The sequence below is a fragment of the Cololabis saira genome, chromosome 17 (assembly GCF_033807715.1).
Source record: "Cololabis saira isolate AMF1-May2022 chromosome 17, fColSai1.1, whole genome shotgun sequence".
Lineage (NCBI taxonomy): Eukaryota > Metazoa > Chordata > Actinopteri > Beloniformes > Belonidae > Cololabis > Cololabis saira.
In genome coordinates, this window is record NC_084603.1 from 13223241 (window position 1) to 13245681 (window position 22441).

General features: G+C 41.8%; 1 protein-coding gene across 2 annotated transcripts in view; it reads right to left on the minus strand.

Moving 5' to 3' along the window:
• Window positions 1-22441, minus strand: part of thada (THADA armadillo repeat containing) — a 154561-nt gene that overhangs the window by 44123 nt on the left and 87997 nt on the right. For both annotated transcript variants that reach the window (XM_061745696.1, XM_061745695.1), the window contains exons 29-30: window positions 7244-7347; window positions 1824-1906 (exon numbers count right to left, since the gene is read on the minus strand). In XM_061745696.1, coding sequence (XP_061601680.1) covers window positions 1824-1906; window positions 7244-7347 — 187 coding nt within the window. The remainder of the gene's footprint in view (window positions 1-1823; window positions 1907-7243; window positions 7348-22441) is intronic.

The following is a 22441-nucleotide window of genomic DNA, read 5'->3' on the forward strand; positions in this document are numbered from 1 at the left end:
ATGGATGGATGGATGAATGGATGATGGATGGATGATGGATGGATGGACTGATGGATGGATGGATGGATGGATGATGGTTGGATGGACGGACGGATGGATGATGGTTGGATGGACGGACGGATGGATGATGGATGGATGAATGGATGATGGATGGATGGACGGACGGATGGATGAATGGATGATGGTTGGATGGACGGACGGATGGATGAATGGATGATGGATGGATGATGCATGGATGGATGGATGGATGAATGGATGGACGGACGGATGGATGATGGATGGATGATGGATGGATGATGCATGGATGGATGGATGATGGATGGATGGACGGACGGATGGATGAATGGATGATGGATGGATGAATGGATGATGGATGGATGGATGGACGGACGGATGGATGAATGGATGATGGATGGATGAATGGATGATGGATGGATGAATGGATGATGGATGGATGAATGGATGGATGATGCATGGATGGACGGATGGATGGATGGATTGATGGATGGATGGATGATGAATGGATGGATGATGGATGGATGATGAATGGATGGATGATGGATGGATGGACGGATGGATGCATGGATGGATGATGGATGGATGATGGATGATGGATGGATGATGGATGGATGCAAGGATGGATGGATGATGAATGGATGATGGATGGATGGATGATGAATGGATGATGGATGGATGGATGGATGGACGGACGGACGGATGATGGATGGATGAATGGATGGATGGATGATGAATGGATGATGGATAGATGGATGGATGATGGATGGACGGACGGATGATGGATGGATGGATGATGGATGGATGGATGATGGATGATGGATGAATGGATGGATGGATGAATGGATGGATGAATGGATGATGGATGGATGGACGGATGATGGATGGATGCAAGGATGGATGGATGATGAATGGATGGATGATGGATGGATGGACGATGGATGGATGGATGATGCATGGATGGATGGATGGATGACGGATGAATGGATGGATGGATGGATGATGGATGGATGGATGATGGATGGATGGATGATGGATGAATGGATGGATGAATGGATGATGGATGGATGGATGGATGGATGGATGCATGGATGACGGATGATGGATGGATGATGGATGGATGGATGGATGGATGAATGGATGGATGGATGAATGGATGATGCATGGATGGATGGATGATGGATTATGGATGGATGGATGGATGCATGGATGCAAGGATGGATGGATGACGGATGAATGGATGGATGGATGACGGATGAATGAATGGATGGATGGATGAATGGATGATGGATGGATGCATGGATGGATGATGGATGGATGAATGGATGGATGCATGGATGGATGAATGGATGGATGCATGGATGGATGGATGCATGGATGGATGGATGGATGCATGGATGGATGGATGGATGGATGACGGATGGATGATGCATGGATGGATGGATGGATGAATGGATGATGGATGGATGGATGATGGATGATGCATGGATGGATGGATGGATGAATGGATGATGGATGGATGAATGGATGATGGACGGACGGATGGATGGACTGATGGATGGACTGATAGATGGATGGATGGATGGATGGATCCATCCATGTACCTTTATGTGTAAATACCTTTCTATCTTGTATATGGTGCATATATTTTTAATATACAAACTCTGTATCATAAAACTCCAGTAGGAAGCCGTAACCTTACTGCTAATGGAACAGCATGTCATTATTGTCATCATCCTCATTACTATTATTATTAATAATAATAAACCTGACTTGGTTCATGTTCCAGGTCCCTGGGGGCCACTCACCCTCCAGCAGGATCCTCTTGGGGCCACACAGACACAGCAGCACGTCCAGGAAGGCTCCTCTGGTCACGGCACAGCTGTTCTGTCTGGAGGAAGAGGAGGATGAGCTTCACCGTCCACACGACACTTTAAAAACAAGACTTTAAAAAACCCAGAACTTGTCATGAAGGACGTCTTTAATAAAAGGGAGAGATGCTTAAACCCAAACCCGGCATTTGAAACTCTATGATGGCTAAAATAATCTGTACACAGAATCTTGTAAATAATTCAAATCCTTAATGTAAACTTTATTCGCATCTGTATTTGTATTTTGAATAGAATGTTTGTTCAAAACACTCTCTGGGGGGGGGTTGGAAATAAAACCACCGCCAATTTTTCCTCATTAAACTATAAATTCAGAATGAGCAGGAATGATTGAACACTTAGGTTGTCTTCGCATAAGAAATTTGATTATTATTGTCATTATTAATTATTATTATTTTATCAGTAAATATAGCAAACTCAAAAACAGTGCAAAATTAAGTTTTTAAAAAATGATTTAAAATATAAATAAATGACAAGTTGAATGAATGTTAAAACCATTTATATTGTAATATGAATATTTGTGATTAATTACTAATTTCATGTCATACTCAGTCTCGCTGTGTCTCAGAGATTAAATGGAGAGTAAAAATAAAAAGAGAGAGAGAGAGAGTGAGCGTCGTTGTCGAGCTCATGTGGCCGTTATGGGCTGATGCACGAAAGCCCTTCAACGTCATTTCCGAACAAACGGCCGACTGTCCTGACGGGTCAGTAGATCGCAGGATAAGACCCTGAATGGAGACTAGGACGGGTGTTTTGATTGGTGGTTCGTCCCCGAGGCCGGGGGTGCGTGAGCGTCCCATGAGACGCCGCCAGCTGACTCTCAACCCGACTCCTAAACCGTCTCAACGCAGGAGAGGAACGGCTGTGAAACAGGAAGCAGTCTGGAGGAGGCTCCGCCCACATCCGACGCAGTCATCATCCGTACATGTGAAGATCTTTTATATTATATATATATATATATATATATATATATATATATATATATATATATATATATATATATATATATATATATATATATATATATATGTGTGTGTGTGTGTGTGTGAGAACAAGGGAGGCAGTGTGTGAGCTTGACATCATATTTTCATCACTCTGCTAATAATAACACACACACAAACACTAGGGATGGGAAGTATGGACTAAAAAATGTATCACGATAATTTCTGGCATTTATCCCGATAACGATTAAAATGACGATAAAAAAAATACCAATTCAACTCCACCTTTTTAACAATAAATCTATCACCATATTCAGTCTTTGGAGCCCCCAAAACACTGCTCTAAAAGAATACTAAATGCTACTAAACTACACCAATTAAATTGAATTAATAAAAACCAATTAAAGTAGTACACCTGTACTGCAAAACTGTAAAGACTCAAATGAAACAAGTTTGAAATGTAAGAACAGATTCAACATTTATTCAAACTGTACGGCTTAAACAGTGGGATAACAGTAAAAGCAAACATCAAAAGTACCATGGTCCTCCAAGTTTTCTTAGCTTATAAAATAACAGAGTAGAAAAAAATACAACCTGAGAAATAAAGAAACAGGACAAATAAATAAAAGTTCACTGAAATTAAAATCCTATCAGTGATGACCTCTTCTAATATAAATAAAATGTGCAAATTAACTTGTGGTTGGAACATGCCAAAAATTAGATACTATTGCAATTTTATTTCGTAATAGTCAAACGTTATATCAAAATGTAACAACCATTTCCTTCTGTTTTTGCAGACTCTGCATATAATAGATGTTTGCTCCTCGTCACTCTTTTTAAATCCAAACCAGTTCCAGAACTGGAGCTGGAGCCTCGTTTAACAATGAGTTCCTCGCTCTCAGATCCGCCTTCCGCCATGTTTGTTAAAAAAAACGTCAATGGGAATTTATCGTCTTTACCACGAGATGACAAATTCTTACCGTGACATGAGGACTGTGTGTGAGGGATTAAAGCTTCGCCACCTGATGCAACATGCTATGTGGCACCAGGTAAACACGAGCTCAGGTAAACAACAACAACAACGCATCCCTCAGGAACAGCTTTTGGTTCTTTCCCACTAGGGGTCCAACGTCCCGAGTAGATACTTTTCTATATCTATTCTGCCGAGGTTCTAAGCGGCTGAGTCGGGCTGTGATGTCATCACACTACAGGCCACCGATTGGTCGGGGGGTTGGAGTCAGACGTCTGAGTCAGGATGTGACATCAGAGAAAGAGACTCTGACGGCTTCTTGTTCATTTTATTCTTTTTTTTTTTTTTTTTTTTTTTATATTTTTATCCCGGTTTTTTCCCCATTTTATCACCCAGTGCTCCTACCTAACGGTCCTGTTCATTTTATTCTACCAGCAACAGCAGCAGAAGTCTGTTTGGTGATCCAACTCTGAGGTGCAGATGTTCATAAACCTGGTGGCTGAGGAAAGAATTAAAAAGGGATCTAGACGGGCGATAAGGAACGACCAGATCTACCAGGAGCTCCGTCACTTCATAGCTGCTCAGCTACCAACGGACTTTTCAGCAGTGCCCCAATCATCTTCACTCTGCCTCCTCACTGTAGAACCCCCGTTTTGATTTGGATGCTGTTCCACCTTTTTACCGCAATTCTGCAACTTTTGATGAGTTATTGTGAGTATCTTTTTTTTTTAATATTTTTTTTATCCCGGTTTTTTCCCCCATTTTATCACCCAGTGCTCCTACCTACCGGCAGTCCTGGGCATTGCCATCCTCTACCAACCCCGGGAGGGCCCCGCACTGAGCCGAGGTCTCCTCCTTAACCTGAGGAGTGAGCAGGCCGCATCTTTTCACCAGACAGGGTGGGGCTTCTCCGGCCGGACGTAGCGCGTGGAAGGATCACGTTATTCCGGCCGTATCCTCCCCACCCCATCTGGTCCCCCGGTTGGCCAGAGGGGGCATGTATAGCCCAGGACTGAGTTATTGTGAGTATCTATGACAACCAAGGGTTGTTCACGTTGTCTTTTCAAATTTTATGGTCCGGAAGAGTGTGGAGGGCAAGAAGGAAGCGGTTGCAGGTGTTCTGGATTAAAGAATGTCTCTCCATGGATTTTAGGATTATACAGGTTAAGGTAACGTTAAGATTGACCGTGAAGGAGCATTGCTGCATCCCAGATATGGACAAGCGTGGATTTTATGATGGTACATGTTAAATTAAGGTTAGGATTGACTGGTAAGGAGCATCACTGCATCTCAGATGTGGACATGCATGGATTTTATGATGTTACATGTTAAATTAAGGTTAGGATTGACTGTGAAGGAGCATCACTGCATCCCAGATGTGGACATGCATGGATTTTATGACTGACGTTAGGGTTAGGTTAAGATTCAATTCAGTTTCCTCTGTCTCCAAGAGTTCGTTCCAGACGTCTTGCAATTTTTTCCAAAGGAGCTTCGCCACCTTAAGCCTTCTAGTGTCTTTAATTATACAGTCACAAAGGCATCATGCTAGCCGAGGCCTCTGGCCACAGCTAGGATACCCCCTGTCCATTCATGAATAATCTTTCTCAAGATGGATTAAAGTTTGCTTGGATATTGTCTCATAGCTCTTTCCAGACGGACAGGCAGCAGTATTGGTTTTCTAAGAACATTACTGATTTTTTTCCCTCTTTGGCACTATGTTATTACGCCTGAATGCTCCAGACCAACCTCTTTTGTACAGGGAACCCCATTAAAATATACTTTTGAAGCATCATTTGAGTTTTCGAGGCCAGTTTTAAGTGAAAAACCCTCTGGTTGTGAAGTTTTTACAGGAGGCCTGAGGTTGTAACGGGTTAACCGAGGAGTGTTGGCAGGGACGAGCGCTGTGAGGCAAGCTGGGTGTATTTATACGTCTGGATGTGATATTACATTACAAACAGGGCATTCAAAAATTGTATCACTACATCACGATCCAAACAAGTTGCCGGAGAGGTTTTAATAATACGGCTGGAGGCCGGATGTGCCGCCACAGAGCCGACGGTCACCTGCAGCCGGGGGCCCGTCCGGGCACGAGGAACTCAGCGCCGGAGCGCCGACGCTCCTCCCGCAGCCAGAAAAACTCCAAAATGACACAACTGACAAGTGAAGCGAGGCCAAAACCCAACGGTGACTCAGGGCGGACGAACAATGCATTCCACCCTCGCTGGACGCCAGCCTCTTCAAATTAGTGGTGTTCTGGACGAGTTGGGAGGCTCTCTTCTTTCCAAAAACAGAGGTCCTCTGACCCGTTGTGTCCTTGGATCCAAGCGCTTGGCCCGGTGCCGCCTGATCAGAGGGGACAGACGCCGGGCCGCTCCGGTGAGCAGGAATCCACCCCGTCATCTTAATAAAGGGCTCATCAGTGGAGCCACGGTGGAGGCTGGAGACCTGGACCTGACCCCAGTCATTAGAGGGGGGGGTCTTTGTTTGAGGGGGGGTCTGCAGACGGGTCAGCGGGAGGCTCTTTGATATGGAAGCTGAGCGGGATGCACCCGAAGACAAGGAGCTTTTCTTCTAGTCGGGGAGGGGATGCTTATCTGTGGTGAAGGGGTGTGTGTGTGTGTGTGTGTGTGTGTGTGTGTGTGTGTGTGTGTGTGTGTGTGTGTGTGTGTGTGTGTGTGTGTGTGTGTGTCTCTGTGTGGTAGACTTGGCGGTTGACCTCTAAACTTCTAAACTACTCTGTCGACTTTCAGTGTTAGAGACTAAAACACTCCCTAAAAGAGTTTGGAGCTACAAAAACTTTACGTTTGTTATCTTTATTTTTTATAACGTCACAGTTCCAACCGTCTCCGTTATTCTGACTGTTGGATAATTAGAATAATAATAAGAATTATATTGTAATTATTAATTGTTATTAAGGACCTTGGTCCAAACGTTGGACCAGAAACGTTGGAACTGAAACGTTGGAACTGAAACGTTGGAACTGAAACGTTGGACCAGAAACGTTGGAACTGAAACGTTGGACCGGAAACGCTGGACCATAAACGTCGGACCGGAAACGTCGGACCAGAAACGTTGGACCGGAAACGTTGGACCAGAACCACTAGTCCGGAAACGTAGGACCGGAAACGTCGGACCAGAAACGTCGGACCAGAAACGTCGGACCGGAAACGTCGGACCGGAAACGTCGGACCAGAAACGTTGGACCGGAAAAGTTCGACAACAAACGTTGGACTGGATCAGAAACGCTGGACCGAAAACTGTTTAATAAGAGAGGAGGAATGTGTGTGTGTGTGAGTGTATGTGTATATATGTGTGTGTGGATATGTGTGTGTGTGTGGATATATATGTGTGTGTGTGTGTGTGAGTATGTATATGTATGTGTGTGTGTGTGTGTGTGTGTGTGTGTGTGTGTGTCTCTCTAGAGTTACCGAGAAGCGAGCCACATGCGCTGACCGAGGACTTCGCCAGCGCCACTTGTTGCCGGCGGCGGCCGGTGCGAGTCCGTCTGGAGGGAACGCAGGAGAAACAGCACCTACACACAAACACACAAAAACACACACACTTTATTACGTTATCCGTCCACCGGTATCGGGGTTCTGGTTCCGTGTGCCCTCCCATGTCCGGGTGAGGTCCCTCCGGGGTGTTGCCAGCTCCACTACCACAGTCCAAACATGCACTCTGACTGAATCAGACGCTAATTAACCGCCGAGTGTGAACGTGCACCCTTGTGTTAATGTTTTAACACCCCGACCGTTGAGGATGCAGCCCGACAGACTCTGGGAAAGACTCCAGGATCCTTTTAACAATAAACAAAAATGAGAGAATATCAAAGTATAGGGACTCATTAAAACACTAAACTTATCACATATGTGTTCATGTAAATATAAAATTAACTGAGACTAAGAATCACTTCATAAAAAAAGTGTGTGTGTATGTACACATGTTTATATATCCTAATAGGTACAAAGAGATGCTATATTTATTCCGCAACGCTTTAAAACCATCATCAAGCGATGCAGCAGCAACGAATTGTGTCAACAAGACAAAATAATCCATCAAGACACATTTTCGGCAGATGTACGAGGAAGGAAGAAAATAAATAAATAAATATATAAATAGCACATATGCACACAGAGACTCTACTTATTTGAGTATTGGTTCATACTGAACAATCAGACTGGATATTTCGAGAACAGATATTTCAATTTTTGGGCCACATGTCCCTCCATCAACATTATCTGCTTCAGACAGCTTGTTAGGAAGCGAGAGCTGAAATGAAAAACACCTCTCCGTTGACTCCAGGATCCTTTTAACAATAAAAAAAAAATTAGAGCATATCAAGGTATAAGGACCAACGTCATTAAAACACTAAACTTATCACATATTTTTGTAAATATAAAAACTACCCAGAGACTAAGAACCACTTCATATCAATAAATGAATAAAAAAATGTGTGTGTGTGTATACATGTTTATATATCCTAACAGGTACAAAGAGATGCTATATTTATTCTGCATGGCTATAAAACCATCATCAAGCGGTGCAGCAGCAATTAATTGTGTCAAAAAGACAAAATATTCCATCAAGACATATTTCCGGCAGATGTACAAGGAAGAAAATAAATAAATAAGTAAGTAAATAAATAAATAAATAAAATATATGCACACAGAGAATTATTTGAATATTGGTTCATACTGACAAAAAGAAAATGCCTGTGTGTATGTATACATGTTTATATATCGTAACAGGTACAAAGAGATGCTATGTTTATTCTATGAGGTTATAAAACCATACATAACCAGACATAAGACTTTCAGATTCCATAGTAACCTTCAAATCCAAACTCAAAACTCACCTTTTCAAACTGGCTACTCCCTCTGACTGCACAGTCTCCGTGGCCACAATATCGGTTAATGTTGTTTGGATTAATAATGCTTGTTGTCATTTTATGCTTGTTTGTCATGCTTATGTTGTATGTTATGCTTAACACTTATATGTAATGCTCTTATTCTTGTAAGGTGACCTTGGGTGACTTGAAAGTATAAGGACCGACGTCATTAAAACACTAAACTTATCACATATTTTTGTAAACAAAACTAACTGAGACCAAGGGCCAATCCCAATACACCCCCTACTTTCTACCACTAGCCCTCAAAATGAAGCCACAAGGCGTAGGGCCCTTGTAATGTTCCCTAGGGATTGGGACACCACTTGCTACGTCACTGCGTGGTTTACGTTCGGGTACGTAAGCGACTGCGTAATTACGTTTGCACATACGTCACACCATATCAGGAAGCCGAGAGCTAAAAGCTGTTTTTATGTCAGCTGTAGCGCTGTTAATATGCCACTTTATTAAGTTTTAATATTTTTTCAGGCGTAAAAGTAACCGTTAAGATCCCCAACTTGGGCTCAGTTTATCCAAATAACGCCGGTTATTTGGATAAAATTTGCTCCGATGTTTTCGGGATGAGAAGAGCCGCCAGGTCGGGAGCTGTTTTATGGTTCCGCGTTAAATCGACGCAGAAACTACGCCGTAGGCTCTGCGTTGGTGTAACGAGGAACCATAAATCAGCCTTTATTCTGGCGAGATCTGAAGATACAACGCAACAACGAGCAAGCGAGTGATTATGTACACTCACTGAATGAATATTATGAAAGTAAAATATATATTTCTCGCTAGAAATGTAATCAAAACGCATTTTTATGCAGAAACTAACTCAAAATATTGATTTTATTCACTAAACATTAGAAATGTCCGCCATGTTTTATTGTTTGATTCAGTCTGCAAATGATGACGTAGAGCATTCTGGGAATTTTTTCTGGCCCTCGGCCGCGAAGTCAGCATCTGAAATCCCTCGCTCTTAAGGGCTAGATTCCTACCCCCTAGCCCTTGTTATGTCCACTAACCCTAGATGAAAAGAGGAATTGGGACACCACTACCCTCACGGGAACACGCAAAATTTAGGGGTAGTGCTGAAAAGTAGGGCGAGGGGGGGATTGGGACTGGCCCTAAGAACCACTTCATACTAATGAATGAATAAAAAAAAATGCGCATGTGTGTGTGTGCATACATATATATCCTAACGGGTACAATGAGATGCTACATTTATTCCATGAGGCTTTAAAACCATCATCAAGCAATGCAGCAGCAACGAATTGTGTCACGAAGACAAAATAATAGCATCTAAAAACACCTCTGCGTTGGTCAGCGAGGCACGGCGAGCCGCCCTGCAGCAGGTGGACTGCTGTTTGGGAATTTTGCGAGGCGCTGGCCGGCCGGCCGGCCCGCTGGCTGGGGTGTGTATTCTGGGCCTCGGTAAGTATACTCTTTAAGCTGGGGCCACGGCCACAGACCAGCAGGAAGCTATTCATTACGCCGCGCAGGGAACGGCAACGTGGGGGAAAACCAGGCCGACCACGTAGCACCGAGCGTGGCCGCCGAGTCCTGGCCCGCGCGCCACCTCCACGCCCGGGGCGGCAACGCCCACCGGCCCGGACCAACGCCGTTCACACCCCCGGATCCCTCCTCCTCCTCCCCCTCCTCCTCTTCCTCGTCACCCAACGAGGGCTTTTCCAGATACGAGGAGTCGGTGGCGGCGTCGGCGACGGGAAGCGGTTCCGAGGGATCAGTCGCACCCCGAGAGCGTGTCTGTAATTTTTCGAAGAGTTTATTATTCGTTTCCTGGAACCTGGCGTGACTGACGACCCAAGAATGTGTCAGCGCCACCCGCCGCGTGACTCACTCGCGTAAAAGTTCACGCATCCGACAAGCCGATTGAATGATGGCTTGATGGTAGGGGTTGACGATGCACCGTCGCCATGGCGATGCGCCTCCTGCCGTATCTTTAACCCCCCAAACAAACCAGATGAGTCTGATTCCAGGATAAACGTTAAAACATTAAACCCAATAACCACCATGTTTGATGTGACGTGGAAAACACAAGTCAGCTGACGTGTGAGAACCCAACGGTTTTCTGGATGTTGCTTCTTCAGGGTTCAGGCTGGATCTGGAGCTCGGGCCGGGTAATTAAACGGTTGAGCGCGGCGGCGCGGTGCCAGCACGGGCTCTGGTGTCACTACGCCTCGTCCTCTGGGCCGGGAAGTCCCCGCGGAGGGAGACTCAACCGGCTGGATCCAGCCCGGCATGGTGAGAGCCGACATATTTATAGAAAAGGCTGCCTCTCTGTTCCCGCTCCGGAGACGGAGGCCAGAACGACGCCCCGTCTGGGCGGAGACGCTGACACGGAGCTCAGATGAATGAAACGATAAGAAGCTTCTGCTTCTGGAGTTTCTTTTTTTCATCCTGCCACCTTCAGGCTTCGCTTCACACCTCCTCCTTTCAGGATGGAGAGACCTTAATAAAGCTTTAGTGAGCTGAAGTGAAAGGAGGACTTTACTTAAGGAACCCCACGATGCCACAGCTTTGAACTTTAAGCTCCGGCAGAGCAACTGTTGTCACCCACCGACATTAATCATTACTGCACATTAACAACTCAGGAAAGGTTCACTTTATTTAAAAAGGTTTGGAGGCTGAACTTCTGATCTCCTTCCACGATACGACTGATGGTCGGACCGTTCAGACACGGTTGGATACAGGTTGCAACGTCAGACAACGTTAGATAACTAATTATGTAGCTGCAATCAACCATCATCCAACATCTAGTCAACGTTACCTTACTGTAATTGGACGTCATCATTAGGTTTTTAGATTAAACTTAGTTTTCAAATCTACATCATAATCCCACTAACTTCAGGTGTCTGTTATCGCTGGCAACGATGAACCAATCAGAGAACAGGACTCCTCCACTTTTAATTGGTGGATTCGTGGAAGACGAATTATTTAAAATGTAAAAAGTATTTTTCAGATTTCAGTTACAACTGAACGATATTTTGAGTTATTGTGAGCGAGTTGAATAAAGTTACCAGACTGTTATGTTTCATTTTATATATGTTTTATCATGCGTCTTAGAACCCGGTGCACAAAATACGGTACGTCCTCCATTACCCCTTTTCCACCAAACCGGTTCCTGGGTTCTCTGTTGGCTGTTTGCATCTATTTTTCTTTTTAATTGTCTTCATGATTGTCTATTTTTGAAATTCTAGCTATTATTTTTATGTATGTATGTATGTATGTATGTATGTATGTATGTATGTATGTATGTATGTATGTATGTATGTATGTATGTATGTATGTATGTATGTATGTATGTATGTATGTATGTATGTATGTATGTATGTATGTATGTATGTATGTATTATTAATACATGCAAAAGCAGTAAGGACAAAAAATCCTGTGTTCAAGGTGGAAATAAAGTTTTTCATTCTATTTCACAAAGATGAGTGTGAAACTGTGTTTTATGGAAATTCAGAACAAGAATCCACATATGTGGACATCATTTTTCTCCAAAAGTACATCATATCAAAAGACGATGTTTAGTTTTTATTCTAATTATGTTCCAATAAGCCCAAATAGCAAAGAGAAATAAAAAATGCATGTAAAACAGCCTGGGCCTCTAGAGGTTAAACACCAGCTTTAATTTAATATCACTGTATTCCAGCTTTAAATCCTGTATAGTTCCCAGTACATTATGACAGTCGACACGTAACATTATGGGGTTCAAAAACAAACAAACAAACAAACAAAAAAAAAAGTCTGCAGTAGTAAATAGGGCAGATATCGAGCCTTTCTGTCCGCCTTGTTTTATGGCGAGGCGTTTAACTGCTGGTGCACACGCGTCTTTTTCTGAACGTGTTGCAGCGCGCCTTCGCTCCGCTTTGGGGCCCGGTAAAAATAGTGGTGGTGGATGTGAGGTCCCTGCAGACTCTGTTATCAGCCTGCCCTGCCGTCCCTCCCACTGCCGCAACCACAGACTGACCACACGCTGCACACACACGCACACACACACACACACACACACGCAGCCCATACAAGTGCAAACAACTGCACTGCCATCCGCCACTCCGTCCAGTAAAACACACGCACAAAGAAACACATAAATCGACGTTCACATAAAAGCAGATAGAAGTGTAGACGCGCCCAATTAGAGCAGAAATAGATGCCAATAAAGACGAGCTAAATATAAGAGGAAATAAACATTCTCCAACGCTGCAGAGCCGGATTCTTGCACAAACAAACCTTAAATATGTCCTCTAGACGGCATGTCATATTCCCCTTAAATCTGCATATGCTGCTGGGCGTGACGGCCGAGTCGCTCTGTGGTGCGAGCTGCATAACTGCATCTCTGTTAGTCACAAGAGTACAGCTCAACCGGCCCCCGGGGAACAATTTGTTGTTTTCACGATGTCCAGAGATGGGTATCTGTTTTGATACTGGGCTACGCTTGAGGGTGTTTTTATTTTAATTCATTAGAAATACATTTTTACTCCCCTTAGCGAGGTTCGGCAACCCGCGGCTCCAGAGCAGCATGCAGCTCTTTAGCGCCGCCCTAGTGGCTCCTGGAGCTTTTTCAAAAATGTTTGAAAATGGAAGTAGATGGGGGAGGGATATGGAGCCAAATCAAGGCCAAAAGTTTTGCTAATTTGAAAATAAATTTTTTTTACAGTTTCATTTTTTTTTTCGGTATCAGATCTTTTTTTTCAGTTTCAGAACGTTTTATTTCAGTTTCAAATCTTTTTTTCAGTTTCAGATCTTTTTTTCCAGTTTCACATCTTTTTTTTCAGTTTCACATCTTTTTTTTTTCCAGTTTCAATTTTTTTTTTCAGTTTCAGACTTTTGGCCCTGATCTGGCGTGGGGGGCGTGGCATCAACTGAGAGGGGTGTGGCATCATGAGTGACAGCAGAACAGAGAAGTCGGGGGACGTTCGTCAGTCATGTTGCCTTCAGGAAACGTAGGTTGCCGAAGTTATCAGTAGAAGTACGATTCAACACTGTATATACACTATATTCACGTGATTGGCAGTGGAAAAAAATTTGAAACTGAAAAAAAAAGATGTGAAACTGAAAAAAATAAAAGATGTGAAACTGAAAAATAAAAAAGATCTGAAACTGAAAAAAAGATCTGATACCGAAAAAAAAAAAAAATTGAAACTGTAAAAAATAATTTTCAGTTTCAAATTTTATTTTCAAATTAGCAAAACTTTTGGCCTTGATTTGGCTCCATAGTGGGAAATATATATTTTTTGTATTAATATGGTTTCTGCAGAAGGACAAACATGACACAAACATTCTTAACGTTTTCCATTGCTGTAAAAATGTGTAGAATAAATATTAAATTTCAACATTTCTGTTAAAGAAGATTTGCGTCATAGCCTGCGACACACGTTTCTACCAGCAGGGCGGGTAGAAACGTGAGAATTAATTACGAATTAAAAAACATCATGTAACCGTGGCCACTGTCCTACTTCTGAACTCCTGGCTCATCATTTCTTCTTGAGCGCTCCAAGGACAAGTAAAAAAACTAACTCTACCCTCCCTTTGTCTGGCTGGAGGTTCATCGCCACGGCGACCCAGCGGCGTGACGTGACCGACACCGGTACCAAACAGCTGAGCTTCCTGCTCCCACAGAATCTCCTGCTACATCTAAAGCGCTCCGGCTGGTATTCAAGGCCTCGGATTGTCTTACAGCAGCTCTTCCCCGAAGGCCGACTCGCCCCCCCATCGGCCGGCGGGTGACGAGGATTATCAGGGTGCATGAAACATCGACCAAATCCACGACAAGGACACTTCTCCACGACTTGACGCCAGCAGGGCCGGTCCAATAATACTGATTATTGATCATTCACACACCCACTATAAACTTATTTCACGTTCTTTCCTGTCATTACAAATACACTTGATAACATTCAGAAATTATTCATTGGGAGGGAAGGGGGTTATAATTTAAGGGAAAATCTAAACCTCAAATCTTTATTCGTGAGTACAACAAAAATACGTTTTTGTGTATCAGTTTGTGGAATTTAACAGTTGAATTCAAATGGTTTGAATTTGGAGTTAAAAAAATGTACAAACATAAAACAATTTAAAAATAAATATAAAGAAAGGGTTTATTTGAGGTATAAAAGTGAAGACTGTGTTTAAAGATCATCAGCTGTGTGTTCTGCTTTGTATGTTTATATAATTAGATATATGTATTATATTTATATCATAGTTATATTATATTTATGATAGAGCTTACATCTTGTATTAAACAGGTTATTTTTGTAAAAATGATATTTATACAAATTAGTGTATAGATTAAAAAATAAATAGACATATAATTTATGTTTAGTTGTGGAAAGGGGGAGGGATTAAATACATTTATACTTCCTCCCACTCCTTTTCGAACATGTAACTTGAAATATGTGTTTTGATGTTGTTTTTTTTCTTTATGTGGTGGAATGTCCACCTGGATTTGTTTTCTTATCTTTTTTCTTGTTTTTTTTACATGTTCGAAATAAACTAAACTAAACTTGTAAAACTAGATGGAAGAGCTTTTTGTTGTAGTTACAGTAGATTGTAATCCACAGTGATTAAGACCATAGAAGCAGACAACAGATTAACAAATTTAGCAATAGATAAAAGGGGAAAGAGCTGCACAGTTGCAGCAGTGTTGTTTCCATCATCCTATTGTCAGCCTGGCATGTTTTTGCCCATCTATGGTTTTTAATCTGAAATGGGAGGAAATTCAGCTACAAGAGCGGCCTGGGGTTGATTTACACTTAATATTTAAAGTGATATAGTACTAAGTCTGATACTGAGTGTCATATACAGTGTAGGCCGACTAAAAGAAACAAAATAATCAAATAGATCATTTATAAACCGTTTACTGTAAACACGTTATCTACTTTATTTCGGGTTTAAATAAACTGCAACAACAATGTGCAACAACAATTTGAAGTGGAACAACAACGATTAAGTGCAACAACAAAGTACTACAAAAACTAGAACTATAATTAAAATCACTCAACTTAGATAAACAGAACCTCGTCAATATGTTCTTCATATAAGAATAAATTCAAATGTACAAAAACAGACATTATTAAATAGAATAAACAAATAAAATCAAACAAATACTTAAATAATGATGTAAATGAACAGAGGTACAAGAAACAAGGTAACGAAAATTGTTTAAAAATCAAATATTAAGTTAAATTATTAATTCTGAAAACTATGGAAAAATGTGCAACTTTAGAGCGGAAAAACGAGCTAGCTAGCTGTTTAAGAAAAGAAAATTTGTTGCGAAATTGACTTGGCTATTTCATATTTAACGCTAGTTAGACCTGATGGATAAATATGTGACAATAACGAAGCCTAAAGCTGGAGATTGTAACGTTACAGCTCGGCCTAACGTTACTCCTTCCACGTCTGACGAGGCCAAAGTTTCATCAACCGTAAACACATGTAGCTAATAACCCAGTCAGGAATTGGTTAATAAGGTGATAAAAGCAGAATAAAACACATTCAAAAGTTATTATAAGCCAGGCCTAAAACTTGACATATTAAAAAAAAAGGGAAAAATAAGAATTACAAGCGGGGGTCCCTGCCAGAGGTGTCAAAAGTATTCACATGCATTACTCAGGTAGAAGTATAGATACTAGAGTTTAAAAATACTCCTGTAGAAGTTGAAGTATCAACTCGAGTTTTTTACTCAAGTAAAAGTATAAAAGTACTGCTACTTAAAGTAAAAAATTAAAAGTAATGTAAGGGGGGAAAAAGCCATTAAGGACAAAAGCCATTGAAAATGAATGCATCTTAGTATAATGCAAATATATTAAAGAACCATATATGTGTACTATTGAGCATTAACATGTGTTTCAGAGAGCAGGAGATATGATGACTAGTTGCCTATAAGTATTGTAATGGTGCAAAAAGTCAAACTTCAGAGGCATGTTATCATTTATCCTAACCTTTATTGGAATGTACATCCAAGTTTAGTTGCAGGAATCTGAGGGAACGGATGTAAGAACAAAACTGGACAAGAACATCTGAAACAACCACAACCAAATTCACTCTATCCGGATGGAGCAATTTAACTGGATAGTTTTTTTTTAAAGGCTGAAATGAAATAGAGTAACGAGGCTGTTTTTAAAATGTAAGGAGTAAAAAGTACAGATAATTGTGTGAAAATGTAAGGAGTAAAAGTAAAAAGTCGTCTGAAAAAAATGTACTCCAGTGAAGTATAGAAAACCAAAATTTCTACTTAAGTAAGGTAACAAAGTATTTGTACTTCGTTACTTGACACCTCTGGTCCCTGCTCTGTTTTTCTCTCATCCAAGGGCTAAAAAAGTTTGAAGACCCCTGATCTAAATAATTGTGTTTTTGTACAATAACATACCTTTGATAATGTATGAATCATCACTCACACATAAAAAAATAATTGTATGTATTTAATTTTGTTTTTTAACTCTTGGGGGCCCCCTAGTGGTCACGCGGCTCTAAGCAGCTGCTTAATTCGCTTATGCCTTGGGCCGGCTCCGGTTCTGGTGGGTCCAACGGGCCTCCAGGGTTCAGCTCCGTTTGTTTTCCAAACATCCAACGGCTCTAATAAATCCAGTTTAGTTTGTACCAGTAGGGGGTTTGGGAGCATGACAGAAGCGGAAATTATTGTTATATTTTTTTTAAAGATGTTTATCGCTAGTCCGGGTCCTGAGTGGGTTCAGCCGGTCCAACTGCTATCACTCCAGCTCCGTTTTAAATTACCGTTACATGTTATTGTGGGTCCAAACCTGAAGCTGAGACCCCGCTGTGGGGGAAGTGTCCTAATGTTAAATCACTCTTTCACCCCAGAAAATCACCAGAGGACCTCTGTCAGCAGGAATATATTTAAAATGCTCAACTTTCACAGGAAAAGGAGAAAATTAAATTACGTCCGTCGGCCAAGAAAAAGTCCATCTGTGCAGATTCTTGGGGGAACTTTGACACACAAACTCCCAGCGAGCTGTGAACCGACTGCAGGCCTCGACTGTGTGACCCGCAGGAGGACTGAAGAACCTAAATGAGATTAGCTCTTCCACGTTTGCCAGAGTTTATACGCAGGTGTGAAACGAGCATCTTCATCCAGACATCTTGGAAAAGTTCAGATAGTCAGAGGAGCAGTCGTTACACGGTTCTCATGTGTGGGAGAGTTTCATTTCGCCATATTTTGGCCGAAGTATTCACAAGCGTTCCGCTTCGCTTCCGTTTACTTTCCTCTACATGGAAACTAGAAAAGCCTGGTGGTTTTCAGGTGTTCTGGTTTGTAAAGAAGCTTATAAAAAAATCGGACACTCTCATACTTCTACTCTACTTCTACTTCCTCCTCGTCCGATACAATACACATCACCATACTTGAGTCACGATACAATATTGCAATATCCAAATTTTGCGATATATTGCAATGTTATTGAGGCAATGCGCATGACGTCACAGATGCGACTTCACAGGGGGTTTCGCCCACTGAGTGTCAGAAAGACTGAGTGGCAGAAAGACTGAGTGGCAGCGTAAACTTTCAGTTTGAGCAACTGGAAAACATCCAAAACGGGAAAGAGCTGTTGTGCGATCTACTGTACTCATAGATTTAACAAGAAATCAGAGTTATCGTTTTACAGACTGCAAAAAAATAAGCTTAAGAGAGACAAATGGATCGCTGCAATTCTCAGAAACAACTGGATTCCAGGCACCGAAACGTGGATTTGCGGTTCCCATTTTGTATCAGGAAATGTTGGATTTTTGGGTAGCTAACGTTAAACGGTCAAATCATAAATTTCGGTGTCCTCATCACTTTCATTTCTACAACCTGCGCAACCTGCCTTGAAGTAGAACCAAGCGTCAAGACTTTTGTATGCCTTTGCTTCGTGTATTTCCCCGGCATAAAAATTAAGTAGATATAAATATCAGGAAACTGGATTCGTGGCCAAATATTAATGTCCATGGACCACTGGTTCTTGGGGTAACTGTACGGGTCACTGTCAAGTCCAACTGCCTTTAATTTAAGCCGATAATCGGCTGTTATCCCGTCTACTCCACTAGTTGCAGCCGTTTTTGCTGATGTTTTGCCACTCAGTGCGAGTAAAGGGGCGTGTTGACGTCAATGCAGACCCTCTATACATAGTAATCTAATTCAAACGTTTTTCATGTTATTTACATAATATTAAATTAACATTAACAATATTATTTAAGCCCATATATACAATAAAGTCGTACTTGATGTCAACCCGTCTGAAACATTTGATTTATTATTGGAAATAATAAATTAAATCATAATTTAGCTCATTTTAAATAATAAAAAAATTATGTTGGCTTTTCATGGATTGATTTCCAAGTTTTGGGTCCCCCCTCCTTGTTACCCAACAACTCCCATATATGGTCATGCCCTTCCTTTAGGGCCGATCGGTGCATAGCATAAGCAACTCAATCGCTAAATGAGGAAAAAGGTGCTGAGTCATAACCAAGATCATTTCAGGCCATTACAGATTTTCTTGTCGTCAAAACTTTTCATGGTCCCAGTGTTCCTGGATAGATGTTTCTATTAACGGGGTTCCGGGTCGTTTACCTTTACCGCTTACCTGCGCCTCCATTACCAAGATGTGAATATAGAGCATGTAAACAATACAATGGCCACGGTTACATTATGTTCTTTAATTTGGAATAAACTATTCTGAATTAAGTAATTCTGAATTAAACTATTTTCCTTCGAAAACATTTACATGGAGATAGTAATTCCAAATTGAGGTTTACATGGAAAACACGTTTGATCGGCTAATATCCAATTCCTCTTAAGGTCTGGGGGTTGGAAAGGTTCTGATTGGATAGGGGGCCGGACGTCTTTACGTATGTACGTCTACCGGAAGAAAACAAACTTACTCAATTAGCAACAACATGGAGGACCACATTATTAGCATCCTTTTTGGATTTTATTTTTAAATAAATGGTCTCTGCTCTTGACCACTGTTTACTGCGTGCTGCCATCTTGAAACTTTGTTTGGAAAACAAGCCCAGCGCGGAATATAAGCGTCATGGAGACAGACGGGCGAGGGAACGAGCAGAAAGAAAGACCAGAATTAATTTAAAGCGGAATGAGTGTAAACATGATCACGGAATTATTCTATTGGGATTTAAAATCGGAATAAACCAGCCAATTACGGTACATGGGAATTAAGTTAAATTCGGAATGGCCATTTTCATTTGGAATTAGGTGTTTACATGGTCATTTTTACTCATTTTAAATCAGATTTAATTTTAATTCTAAATTAAAGAGGAATTAAACTTCCCATGTAAACGCACTGATTGGAACCATTTGGACCAGAAAGATTCTGCTGCAAGTACGAGTATGAAGATGACTAGATCGTATGACTGTATTGCGCCAATGAACAGGACGGGGTCGACCCTGTTAAAGGCGGATTACCCAGAACCCCCACTAATGGAAACAGGATGACATGTAATAAGTGGACTGGTGGCACTAATCTTAAATAGTTTGCCAGAGCAGCTAGTATGAGCCGTTTTAGCCCCGACCCGGGTTCAACCCCGAGGAACCGGCCCCTCCGACTAATCAGCCAGTTACTAATGGGACGAGAGGAACTTTGTTCTCCAACTTAGTGAGGAATCAGTCCGTAAAATGTATCAAGAGGCCATTATACGTGATATATTCTGTAACCACCGGCTTTAATGTAACATCCAGTGCCTGGCAGGGGAAAAGTCCCCACCTGGATTCAACTAAGCAAATAGGTGCTGGAAAAGTACTGCAGTGATTCATGTGAATCAGCTGGAAACAACTAGCCAGCGCTTCTCGGTGCTTCAGGATTCATACCAGAAGACCCACCCTGTGGTCGTGGAAAAGATCTGTTGGAGAAGGGCATTGATCTGATTGGAGAAAACAAACTATTTGCTGAGGCTGCTAAAACTAGATCCATGACCGTGCAACGCATTAATAAAACCTGGAGGATTAGAGGTGATTCATCATCTTCAAGAAGGAAACGCTGCCAGAAAAAGAAAGTATCCACACACACATCTATATATATATATATATATATATATATATATATATATATACACACATATATACACACACTGTGTGTGTGTGTATATAAAAACTTTTTTTAACTAGGCACTGCACAGTTGGATCATGCAATATTTGGGCCGCGTTCAGACTGCCAGCCAATATCCGATTTTTAGCCCATCCAGATTGAAACTGGATGACTCTTTTGAAGTCTGAACAGTCCCAAACCGCATGATATCCGATTTTTGCAAACCAGATGGAAACCACCTCCGGGAGGTAGTTTCATATCCGATCCATATCTCATTTGGGCGGATGGCTCGTAGTCTGAACAGCTCCAAACACTCAGATTGGATATGACTGTCCCAGACGCTCCAAACCACCCGCCCATTTCCAGTTGTGGAGCTACTCATCCTTTCACAGAGAGCATGTACAATCTCTGATGTCACGTCAAAAACTATTATTTGTAGTTTGAGTGTTGCACATTACAAATCATGTTTTAATAGCAGAAAAAAGACCGCATTTCCACGTACGTTGCGGGTCGCCGTGTACCCTACGCCGTAGGTCTGCGTTGGTGTAACGCGGAACCATAAATCAGCCTTCAGTCGCGCTGTGAGCTGTGGTTTGTTAGTTTGCTGGTGGTTTTGTTCTGAACACTTTTCTCTGTTTCTCATTTTGCTGGGACGCCGGGTTCCTCCGCCGAGATACAACTTTTGCAGTATGCGTTCATTGTTGTGTCTAAAAATGATGCGCAGTGCCGACCCAATCAGAAACGGTACAGATATTTTGGGATTTTTTTATATATATAAAAGAATAAAATTATTAAAAAAATAAAGGATCCCCATAACCTTTGATCGGGTGGGCAGGACGCACGTTTGGGTGGTGGGCATAGCCCCCCCCCCCTACCCCAAAACCGGCCTCGAGTTCCAGTAACAGAGGTCCGACGGGAGGATTAGAGTGAGATGGGGCAGTCTCAAACAATTTAAAATATTGCACAGTGTATGCCCAGCTTTACAGGTATGGAACAGCATGTGAGCTGGCTCCATATTGTTTTTGATGTCGCAATTACATGACTTCACACAATACACGCGCTGGGTAACGCCTCCGCTCCGACGTCGTTGCTACGGCAACCCGTCAGATCAGTCAATGATGTGGCCCAGTCTGAACAGAGCCAGATCCGATTTGGACACTTGCTAAAAACAGTGTGGACAGTCAGCCCTGAAAATCGGATATGAGAAGGAATCAGATATGAATCAGATTTGCCTGCAGTCTGAACGCGGCCTTGGTGGGAGCGACTTCTGGAAAGAAATTTTAAAAATGCTTTCTACGAATGAATATTCTTTCACAATTTAGCACTTGAGTTTCTATGGCCGCGTTCAGACTGCAGGCAAATCTGATTAAAAGTGATCCAAAGTGTTTTGAAAAGGTTTTTTTAACCGTCACCAGACTGACATGCAGCACCAGTTGCTTCTCTAAAGACCAATGGTCATGTCTTTCCCTTTTGGCATTGTATTAACACACACCTGAACGCTCCGGATCATTAAACTATCAAAACCTTTACAGATGTCTGCAGTTTAAGATTAAGATTCCCAGAATATTCAAATTTTTTGAGATAGGATATTTGAGTTTTCTTAAGTTGTAAGCCATGATCAGCAATATTAAAATAATAAAAGGCTTGCAGTATTTCAGTTTATTTGTAATGAATCCAGAATGTA